Here is a 12,053-nt window from a genome sequence, read left to right as displayed (position 1 = left end):
GGTCATGGGGCCTGAACTCTGGTCCTGGGCACTGTCCCTCAGCTCTTCAGCTCAGGGCTAGTGCTGTACCATTTGAGCCACAGCGCCACTTCCGCCTTTTTACTTTTTGCTTATGTGGTGCTGAAGAATTGAACCCAGGGCCTCAGGCATGCAAGGCAAGCACTCTAACACTGAGCCACCTTCCCTGCCCTCTTTCTAATTTTAATTTAAAATATTTTGTCAGATAAAAGTATAACCGTGTTTGCACTTGTTTTCAGGGTTAGTTTGCTTGGAATTTTTTCCCCATCCTTTATCCCTAATCATGTATTTGTCAGCAAATGTATTTCTTGCGACAACAAATGGTCACTGTTTGTTTGTCTTTTGTCGGTCCTGGGGTTTGAACTCTGGGCTTGGGCGCTATCCCTCATCTCCTCAGTTCAAAGCGAGCACTCTAGGGCTTGAGCCACAGTGCTACTTCCGGTTTTCTAGTGGTTTATTGGAGATAAGAGTCTCACAGACTTTCCTGCCCAGGCTGGCTTTGAACCGAGATCCTGAGATCTCTGCCTCCTTAGTAGCTAGGATTACAGGAGTGTGCCACCAGTGCCTAGCTCACGGTTTGGTTTTTTTAAATTCAGCTTGCTGTTCTGCCTTTTTGATTGGAAAGATGAGACCATTAACATTTAGTGTTAATTTTGAAAGGTATTTCAAAATTATTTCCTATTATGTTGTTGTTTTTATGATGTTTACTTCTTGGCTATTCTTTCTTTGATATTTCATCCAGTGGATTTATTTTTTCTGTACTTCCTGTTGTGTGTGTGTGTGTGCATGCGTGCGTGTGTGCATGCATTTGCATGTGTGTGTGTGTGTGCATGCATGTGCATATTGGGGTTGAACTCAGGGCCTCACTCTCTCTTGGCTTTCTGGATAATGACTGGCACTCTACTGTTTAAAACATGCTTCCAGGCTGACATTTTACTGGGTAATTGGAGAGAGAGTCGAAAGGACTTTTCTGTCCCAGCTGACTTTGATTGAGGCCCTCAGATCCTTATCTCCTGAGTAGCTAGGATTATAGGCATGAGCCATTAGCAACTAGCTTACTTTCCTCTTTTTGTTGTCTTTTGGTGTGTAGGATTCCTTAAACTATCTTCTTCAGTATTGGTTTTGTGGTCATCAATTCCTTTAATTTTTTGGAAGCCTTTGGAAGCCTTTTATCTATGAAAGATTGCTTTTCTGAGTACACTAATAATCAATTACTACCTTTTAGGGTTTGGATTATATTCTTCCATTTAGAGTTTGTATTGAAAAATGTCATTCTTAATAGGTTTACTATTGTATATAGCTTGTCACTTCTCTTGGAACTTTTATTGCATATATTATACTGTATACTTTTCTGTATATTTAGTGTTTTAACTGTAATTTGTCTGAGTATTACTTCTGATATTTCCTGTTTGGTTTTCTTACTTTTTTTTTTGAATCCTGGGGATTGAACTCAAGACCTAGCCCTGGCCCTGAGCTTCTTTGTGCCCAAGGCTAGCACTCTACCACTTGAGCCACAATGCCACCTCTGGCTTTTCCTGAGTAGTTTTTAAAATTGGAGATATGAATCTCATAGACTTTCCTGCCTGGGCTGGCTTTGAACTGCGATCCTCAAATCTCAGCCTCATGAGTACCTAGGACTATAGGTGTGTATCACTGGTGGGCCTGCAGCCTGTTTGGTTTTCTTTTTTTTTTTTTGGGGGGGGGGTCCAGTCATAGGGCCTGAACTCTGGGCCTGGGCGCTGTCCCTCAGCTCTTCAGCTCAAGGCTAGCGCTCTACCACTTGAGCCCCAGCACCACTTCCGGCTTTTTTCTTTTTGCTTATGTGGTGCTGAGGAATCGAACCCAGGGCCTCATGCATGCAAGGCAAGCGCTCTACCACTGAGCTACCTTCCCAGCCCTCCTGTTTGGTTTTCTGTAAGCCTCCTCTATTTAATGACTCTTTCTCAAGGTGGTGGAAACTTTTTCCTGTTATCTTATTGAATAGGTTGTCTGTGCCTTTATAGGTTTGGTCTTTTGATGGTGTCCCAAAGGTCTTTAAATGTATATTTGCTTAATGTTTTTTTTTTTCACTGTCTTTGACTGATTTATCTAATCAGTCTGCTTTATCTTCAGTCTCTGATACCCTGTTTTGTACTTGTTCTATACTATTAACTAAGCTTTCAGTTAGACTTTTTATGTGTGTGCTGGGCTTAAACTCATGGCCTAGGCAATGTCCTTGAGCTATAGTGCTCTACCATTTGAGCCAGAGCCCCACTTCTGGCCTTTTAGTGGCTAAATGGAGATAAAAGTCTTAGGGACTTTATTGCCCAGGCTGGATCTGAACTTCTGTCAGCATCCTAAGTAGCTAGGATTACAGTCATGAGCTACCAGCAACCAGTGATTGTTTCTTGTTTTTTATTTTTAAACCAAACCTTAATACTTTGCTTATTTAATTAGTCTAATTCTTTGTTACCACTCTCATCCTCCTTTCTGACATGCTAGTACCCTAGTTGCCCAACCTGAACTTTCATATTGTACCTCCTTTCTGGATGCTTTTGATACCCAGAACTCTCCTTCACACCTGTGGATACCTGTTTCACCCTGCGTGTGTTCTTATTCTCCACATTGGGCAGTCTTATTTAGTAGATAATCCCTTGTCTTCCTCACCTTGCTAAGATTTTAATACTGTCCCTTACTGCTTTTCCATTGTGCTTTCTTGACCTCTGTGAATATATTTCTTAAAATACTTTTAACACCACACCCAATGTTAGTTTCTCCATCCATAAAAATGTCCTTGTCATCTTGTTCGTTTTCTTTTTTCTTTTTTTTTTTTTGGGTCCGGTCGTGGGGCCTGAACTCTGGGTCTGGGCGCTGTCCCTCAACTCTTCAGCTCAAGGCTAGCACTCTACCACTTGAGCCACAACGCCACTTCCGGCTTTTTTCTTTTTGCTTATGTGGTGTTGAGGAATCGAACCCAGGGCCTCATGCATGCAAGGCAAGTGCTCTACCACTGAGCCACCTTCCCAGCCCATCTTGCTCATTTTCTAACATCCCCACACACAGGAAAGCCTTCCTTATCCTGCTTAGGCTCTATAATCATTAATGCCCTGACCATCTTCTTGGATTATAATCTACTTCTGGAATCCCTTACTCCTCTCACATGGGCACAGTATTCATACCTTCAGGATAATCTATTTGATATCTGTCCTTTGGAAGTCCTTCTAATATGGCTATCTTCATTATTGCTTAGCTTCTACACCCTGGATTGGGTGTCCCCACATGGAAACTCTCCTAATTGCTCTGCCTTTGACATCTGTGTTAGGCTGTCCTACCCCCCCTCATAAATACTCTTCTCATTCTGCTCCTTTCTACTCCCTGGCCTGGGCTATCTACTATGCTTGGGTTCCAACCTCTCTCTCCAAACCACCTTACATTATGTTATCCTTCCTGCTTGCATGACTGCTCTCCTCATCCTGTTTAATTATTTCCAGCATCTCAAGTTGAGCCATCTGTGAAAGTACATTTTTCATGATGCTTAGACTGTGATACCACACTCCCAGGTTTTCTATATGAATATCTCCTGTATGTTGCTTTTTTAGTACCTAGATATTCCTTTCCTTTTCTCACTCTCCACTTGGGCTACTTGGGCTCTGAATTTCCTCTCCCCTTGCCAAGTTTTTGACAACCTGTTCTTGGACTTCTAGATCTCTCTTGTACTATACTTACTCTAGTTTGTTTTTTGTTGTTTTTTTGTTTTCTTTCATTGCTGTTGTTGAGACAAGATCTTGCTCTCAAGTTTAATTCCCAAGCTGGCCTCAAACTTGTAGTTATCCTGCCTCAGCCTCCAAAGCACTACATTTACAGATGTATACTGTCATACTCAGCTTATAGTTTGTTTTGTTTTGTTTTTCCAGTCCTGGGGCTTGAACTCAGGGCCTGGCCACTGTCCCTGAGCATCTTTTGCTCAAGACTAGTACTTCACTACTTGAGCCACAGTACCACTTGAGGCTTTTTCTGTTTATATGGTACTGAGGAATCAAACCTAGGGCTTCATGCATGCCAAGTAAGCGTTCTACCACTAAGCCACATTCCAAGCCCCTCAGCTTACAGTTTTTAACACCCAAGTAAGATTTTGGTGACTTTTAAATAGGCCATAAATGTATCTCTTTTAATGGTTTATGGATTTTGGAATTTTGTTCTTCTAGTACACATCTGGGTACTTTTTTTTTTTGGGGGGGGGGGTCCGGTCATGGGGCCTGAACTCTTGGCTTGGGCACTGTCCCTCAGCTCTTCAGCTCAAGACTAGCGGCTCTACCACCTGAGCCACAGCGCCACTTCCGGGTTTTTTCTTTTTGCTTATGTGGTGCTGAGGAATCGAACCCAGGGCCTCGAGCATGCAAGGCAAGCGCTCTACCATTGAGCCACCTTCCCAGCCCCTGGGTACTTTTTTTTAGGAACAAAAACCATGAAATTTAAAATGTAGATAATTATAATAGCTTAAACATGTTCTGTCCTGTATTTCAGTAAGTAATTTAGAAAATCATTGTGAAGTTTTTAAGTACAATGCAATGGATGTCTAAAGGAAATAATATATGATATAAAGTTCCACAATTTGGTATAATGCATACTGTTGTATATTCTATTATCTTAGAATACTAAATTGTTTTAAGCAAAGAATAAAATCTCAAATTACTAATGTGAATAAGTAAATACATAGCATCAGACTAATAAATTGGCTTAAACTTAGAAACTGACAAAATTTTATTATAGCAGAGAATCACTGACCGATTATTCTTGGAGTCTATAATCTTTCAGAAACCAAATACCCTGTGGATCTGCAGCCAGTACATTTTTTCCAGTGGAGATGCCAAGTACAATGACTGTCAAGTCTGAAGTGTGTTTTTAACAAAATGAATATTGTCTCTTTTTATACAGAACTACATTGGCACATTGAAGATTTCAGGCACTTTGTTTTAGAATGTTGATGCGAAATCTTGGCTTTGGGATTCACCAACTTATTGAAATGATTAATGGAAAGATAGAAGAGTAAAGCAGTTATTTCCCAAACCATTTTTAAACCTTTATAAAACTTTAAGATGCCTTATATAAACTCATATTTAGAGTTAAAAATGGTGAAGGAAACCTCATATTTAAAAAAAGATGAAATTGCTTCTCTTTTTTCCCCTAGCACTAGGGAATTGAACTTAGGGCCTCATGCTCTTACTGGGCTTACTGTAGCTAGTGCTTTACCATTGAGCTGAGCTTCCAATTCTGCCTTTTTGCTGGTTAATTGGCAATAACATGTAGATTTTTCAGCATTATATCTGCAGCTGGTGTAGTACTTAATGCCTTTGACTGAGACTCAAAATCAGTACTTGATGTTTTGCTCATTGGCTGGTGTCCTACGAACTGAGCCATGCCTCTAACCTCCCCACAATATCTTTTTTTTTTTTTTTTTTTGTCAGTCATGGGCCTGAACTCTGGGCCTGGGCGCTATCCCTCAGCTCTTCAGCTCAAGGCTAGCGCTCGACCACAACGCTTGAGCCACAACACCACTTCTGGCTTTTTCTGCTTATGTGGTGCTGAGGAATTGAACCCAGGACCTCATGCATGCAAGGCAAGCACTCTACCACTGAGCCACCTTCCCAGCCCCCCAATATCTTTTTTGATCATTAGTTAACTTTATTTTAGAAACATCCTTCTTACAAAAAAAAAATCCATTTAGCTGCTTGTTGACAGTTGAGTAGAAACAGTCTTTTTATAGAGCTTCTTCTTATTTTTTTGTCCCTGCATAGATGTAAGTTACTAGTATCTGTATACAACATTATTGCCTGAACATAAATCAGATAAATATCATGAAGTACATGGCTCTGGCAATTTTTTGTTTTCTTCTCTCTCACTCTCCAGAGCAGGTTAAAAGTCAGTTTTCAGGTCGACAAAGATAAGGTGAGCATCAGTAATCCAAAACAGAATAATAATCTACAGAGTACTTTTAAACAGACTGTTTAAATAGTAACTATTTGGGGCTGGGTCTATACTTGTAAAACTCTGGTTTTGGTTTGTTTGTTTCTTCCCAAAGGCAAAATCTCAACCTATAGCAAAGAATGGCCTTAAACTCACTATGTAGTGGAGGATGACTTTGACCTCTCCATTATCCTAATGCCTCCGTTTCCTAAGTGTTAGGATGATATACATTCACTATCATTCCCAGCTATAGTTCTACTTTTGTTGTATTTATTATTTGATTTGTCCATATACTTAGTAAAAAGATATGAATTCACTGTCTTGCCCAACTTATTTCTATTCCTCTTTTGTCCTGTCTTTTCAGTGTGGGGGGAAGTAGGGGAAAGCTGCCCTGGGGCTTGAACTTGGGGTACAGGTACGTCCCTGAGATTTTTTTTTTTCTTCTCGAAGTTTAGTGCTATATTACTTAAGCTACAGCTCCCTTTCTGGCTTCTTGGTGATTAATTGTAGGTAAGAGTCTCATGGACTTTCCTGTCTGCATTGGCCTTGAACTACAATATTCAGATCTCAGCCTCCTGAGTAGGTAGGATTATAGGCATGAGCCACAGACACCTGGCTTTTATCTTTTGTCCTATCTTTGTGTCTCCTATCGTAGGAAACTAGTATTTGAACTTTGTATTTATCAATCCCTTCATTTGTTTTACCACATTTTTCATTTTTTGTTATAATTCTCAATTTCTTTTTTTTTTTTTTTTTGTCAGTCGTGGGGCTTAAACCTTCCCAGCCTCTTGAGTTTTTCTTCATGTCTAAGCAATCCTTGTTTTTTTTTTTTTTTTTTTTTTTTTTTTGGGTCTGGTCGTGGGGCCTGAACTCTGGGCCTGGGCACTGTCCCTCAGCTCTTCAGCTCAAGGCTAGCGCTCTACCACTTGAGCCACAGCGCCACTTCTGGCTTTTTTCTTTTTGCTTATGTGGTGCTGAGGAATCGAACCCAGGGCCTCATGCATGCAAGGCAAGTGCTCTATCACTGAGCCACCTTCCCAGCCCCAGCAATCCTTGTTTTTAAATGGATCGAAAAATGAGTATTTGATGATAATGCCATTTAACTAATTTCCCATATCTCCTCTTTTCCTATTTATTGGAAAGATGTTTTAAGAAGCTGAAAATTTTATGTCAGGCACTTTATATTCAGAGAGATGCAGTAACTAATTTTAACTATCCTTCATGACCCTCTTCTTTATCCCTAGTGACATCAAAGTTAGGATACATACATTAGGGATTAACTGGATCAAAGTATTTATGAACTCAGTAATCAGTTAACTAAAAGTATTGTCTTTTACCAAGGTTGAAATGTCTGATAGTGCTACCATTTTTTTTAAGTCACTCTGAAGATAATAATCTCCTTTGTTAGAATATTACTAGGGATACTAGGCAAGACACTTAAACTTTATGCTTTTATCCTTTTAAAAATGGACAAATACTTCTAATTGTTCTTTCGAGTATTGATTCCACTACCTCTATTTTGAAATTATTTCTTTCTAAAAACCATAAAATGATAACCACAAAAGAATTTTAAAGTACTAGATGTACATCTAATTTAATGGACAATAAAGTATAAACAATACTTTCTAAAGATATAGGATGCTTTAATGTGGGGCAAAACCAAAACAACAAAAACCTAAGGTACAGGGGCTGGGAAGGTGGCTCAGTGGTAGAGTGCTTGCCTTGCATGCATGAGGCCCTGGATTCGATTCCTCAGCATCACATAAGCAAAAAGAAAAAAGCCAGAAGTGGCACTGTGGCTCAGGTGGTAGAGCGCTAGTCTTGAGCTGAAGAGCTGAGGGATAAGCACCTAGGCACAGAGTTCAGGCCCCACAACCGGACCCAAAAAAAAAAAACCCCTAAGGCACAGAACTAATGGCAAGTTTACTTTTCTGTTTTGTATAAAATTATATAATAAAAGAAAAAAATGTATAAATTTTATTGTATAAAATTATACAAGAAAAGAAAAAAATAAGTGTCACTACTCCACAATACTGTGAAATATGTGAAATTTATGTCATCACTTAATCTCAATAAAAAAAGAAAAAAATTGCTAATAACTTTACAACATTCATCTTTTGGGGTTGATTTTTGTGAATAACTTCTCACAAAAGAAGAGATAACAGGGCTGGGAAGGTGGCTCAGTGGTAGAGCGCTTGCCTTGCATGCATGAGGCCCTGGATTCGATTCCTCAATACCACATAAGCAGAAAAAGCCGGAAGTGGTGCTGTGGCTCAAGTGGTAGAGCACTAGCCTTGAGCTGAAGAGCTGAAGGACAGTGCCCAGGTCCAGAGTTCAGGCCCCATAACCGACAAAAAAAAAAAAAAAAAAAAAGAAGATAATACCAGGGGTGATATCAATCAGGATTCATCGTGTTTATAAACTGGCATGTTGAATGGTAACCCCTTTGTACAGTTACCTAAAGATAATCGAAAAGACAAAAGACATTCATGCATATATAATGAAATTGCTGACTGAGTTTCTTAGTGTTTTTTTTTTCCTGTGTTCTTTCCACAGAATCTGTCTATGATCTTCTCCCAAAGGAGTTACAGTTACCTCCATCTAGAGAAACATCTGTAGCATCAATGAGTCAGACAAGTGGTGGTGAGGCAGGCTCGCCTCCTCCAGCTGTAGTTGCTGCTGGTATGCACTTCATTCTACTTTATTAAAGAAAGCTAGGATATGTTACCTGGCCAACATGAACAGTGCTGGCAAAGTTCATTTTTAAAAAGTGTGTGATTTGAGGGTTTGTTCTACAAGGTTTTAAAATATAAACCTTTAATCTGTAAAATTTTTAATGTAATTTTCTTTTTATAAAATTTCATTTTGGCAAATCTGTGACATCTCCTTTAAATGGGCCTTGTCTTCAAATATGCATTGTTTATATAACAGTCACATTAAAAGCTCAACTGTCAAGCTATGGATTAAAAAATTGTATTTGAGTTCCTAGTCACGAAATACTTTTTCTTATAAAACATAGTATTTAGAATCTTAAAAAAATAATAAATTATACATTAAAAAGAGCAATTTTGAAAAGTAACTAAGATAAGCTAGGCACTTGGTGAGCTCACACCTATAATCCTTACTGTTCAGGAGGCTGAGATCTGAGGATCAAGGTTCCAAGCTAGCCTGGGCAAGAAAAGTCCATGAGACTCATCTTCAGTTAACCACCAAAAAGCCAAAAGTAGAGCTGTGGCTCAAGTGCTAGAGTACTAGCCTTGAGAAAAGCTCAGGACAGCACACAGGCCCTATGTTCAAGCCCTAGGACTGGCACACACTAAAAAAAGTAACTGTTGATAGACCTCTTTAAGAAATATTTTTAAAGACTTGTTCAAAGAGGACAGTATTTTATATATTCTGAAAATCAAGCTCTTAATACTTTTTCTGCTTGTAACATATTACTATAACCTTTTTTCTACATTTAAAAATCTGTGATATCATTCTTAAACATTCTCTATGTCAGTATAAAAGTATAAAAAGTAATATTTGAAATTTATGAAGATTATTTGTACTTGCTCTCAAATCATACACTTTATAGCTATATAAAATTGGTTCAAAATTTCATTTTAATTAGAGTAAAACATCAACAGATAAGCTAATAGAAAAGTTTTGATTAGTGATAAATTAGTATAAATGCTTTGTATAATATTAACTTGCCCAACTACAATTCTTTTTTTAAAGTTGGGATTATAGATTGCTAAGTATTTTTGTGTAGAAAAAGGAAAATATATATCTATATATCCTAAAGTTTAATCTGTCCTTCTTAGGTAGATGTTTCTTGCTTGATATACTGCCTCTCATCTTTTCAAATGATATTGAAAAATCCATGAGAGCATTATTTTCAGTAAATTCTTTTAGTTTCACAGACAGAAGAGTGAGAAATAGAAGGTTGTAAACTGAATGTGGATTTTGGTACTATAGTATAGCGTCAGATATTTTCTTCAGATGTATTAACATATGTACCATTAACCTTGTGTACCAGTCTCTCCTAAACTGTATAGTACAATATGAAACCTTCTATATTGAGGTCAGGAAAACATTAAATATGGCAAAGAAATTTATTGGCCCTGCTACTGTTCATGTGTTGCCAGAAATTTTCTAACAGTTTCTGTGGATTTAATTGTGAATTAGTGAACTTTTTAGTAATACAAATTAATAAAAATAACCTGTTTTACTTTGCCTACTGGATTCTAAAATGGCTCTGAATATTTTTCTGGAATTTAAAGTTTTAGTTCTAGCTAATTATATCAGCTAGTAAAATATGAAATATTTTTATTAATGTATTTCCCTTTAAATCCACATGTAGAAATGGACTAACTGATATCTTTTGTATCTTTTGAGATTGTTTTAAAAAGACATGTTGAATATGTATAGAACTAAAAGTCTGTTTCTTCTGTGCTTTTTAACATCTGTTTATAGTACATTCACTTCCTTTTCAAAGCTGAAAAAGTTCTAGCCAGGTTTGGAAAAAAATATCAGCACTTGCTTTTAAGTAATACCAACTCAATTTCAGAAATTATTTGTATCAAAGTTCTTGATTTTTGGTCAGTAATGAAATATTAATTCTCACCACCACCACACATAACTGAGAAAATCCTGTACAGATGAATTAGATTCGAAGCTATGAGTTGAAAGATTATGAAAGTAAATTATTTGAAATGTTTGAAGTATTCTGAAGCTATAAATTTATATTACTTCGAAATGATTGACATTGTAAGGATGATAGAATAAGGAGGTAACTGAAATTTTTCTCACTCACACGGAGTTTCTGTTATCTAAAATGAAATGATTTGCTGTCTCTTTTTTCCTCCCCACAATCTACTTTTTCAGTAATCACCCTAATTTATTTTAATATTCTAATGTCTGATTGGTAGAAAAGAATCCTTTAAAGGTGGGCAAATAGTACATGCCTCTAATATCAGTATATGGGGATGCTTAAAAGTCCTGTCTGGACTACTTAGAAGTTCCCAGGCCAGCCTGGACTATATAGAAATAGAGAGAGAAAGAAACTCCCATCTCAAAATAAGTAAGTGAATAAAATAAAAATAATCCTTTATCATATCATAAACAACAGAGTTTAATTTATAGAATAGTAATGTTAATACATATAATTAGAGTCACATTTTCATTTGTTATATTAATATCCTTGGTTATATACATATATATATCATCAAAGAGATTTGGAATACATTACCAAATTATTCATTATTTTCTGGTCAAAAGACTGGGAAATGAACATTAAACATCTGTGAGTTTTTTAAATTGTAGCATTTGCTGTTTAAATATGAAATGCATTAAAAATGACTCTTGATATAGTTAATTCTTCATAGTGTTTTGAAGGAGCCGGATTGGCTGCTATCAGGTATGAGGGCCTGGTGGGAACAGACTTCTAGTTCTGCCATAAAGGTTTGTGCTTCACAAGTTTTAAATCAATTTAAAATTAAAATTTAGATGCTTGGGATATGCATGTTCAAGTACATTTTTTGTTATTAAATTGTGAAAAACATGTTTCTCAGATTCACCAATATAAATTCCTCCCTCCTCTCATATGTTACCCAAGGCATAAGTAATCATGATGCTGCTAATCCACAATCCAGAATATTGAGTAAAAGAATCTCTCTCAATCCTGACTTTTTAAATCTTTGCCTCTATACTATTTGCATACCTTTACATACACACATCTATAAAATCTTTTTATTCTATTAGTCCCACAGCTGGAATGTAGGAAGGAGGAAAGGAGGGTGGATTTCCACAGGGTCAGGTGTCACAATCTGGGAGGTAATTGAGAGTTACCAGTCTGAAATTTGTTCATTTCCCTGTTTTAAAGAACTCTGTATTTGTCCCATGAAAACGTAGTTCCAATTTGTCCATGAATAGAAGCTAACAGTATTTTAGGATCTCAGTATTTAAGGTGTAGGCCATTTTTCCTAAATAACAAAGTACAAATGAATTGGAAGTGTTAGCAAAATAAAGAATTAAAAGAAATGTGCAGGGCACCAGTGGCTCACACCTATAATCCTAACTACTCAGGAGGCTGAGGCCTGAGGATTGCG

General features: G+C 37.3%; 1 protein-coding gene across 10 annotated transcripts in view; it reads left to right on the top strand.

The window, feature by feature from the left end:
• Window positions 1–12,053, top strand: part of Nfat5 (nuclear factor of activated T cells 5) — an 84,703-nt gene that overhangs the window by 19,741 nt on the left and 52,909 nt on the right. For 6 of the 10 annotated variants that reach the window (XM_042700944.1, XM_042700943.1, XM_042700948.1 and 3 more), the window contains one exon: window positions 8,518–8,643. In XM_042700944.1, the coding sequence (XP_042556878.1) occupies window positions 8,518–8,643 (126 nt within the window). Of the gene's footprint in view, window positions 1–8,517; window positions 8,644–12,053 lie in introns of those variants that run through there. The other 4 variants (XM_042700952.1, XM_042700950.1, XM_042700949.1 and 1 more) reach the window with 2 other exon arrangements.

The sequence above is a fragment of the Dipodomys spectabilis genome, unplaced genomic scaffold (assembly GCF_019054845.1).
Source record: "Dipodomys spectabilis isolate Male_0828 unplaced genomic scaffold, ASM1905484v1 ptg000273l, whole genome shotgun sequence".
NCBI lineage: Eukaryota > Metazoa > Chordata > Mammalia > Rodentia > Heteromyidae > Dipodomys > Dipodomys spectabilis.
This window is presented reverse-complemented; position numbering and strand designations above follow the sequence as displayed.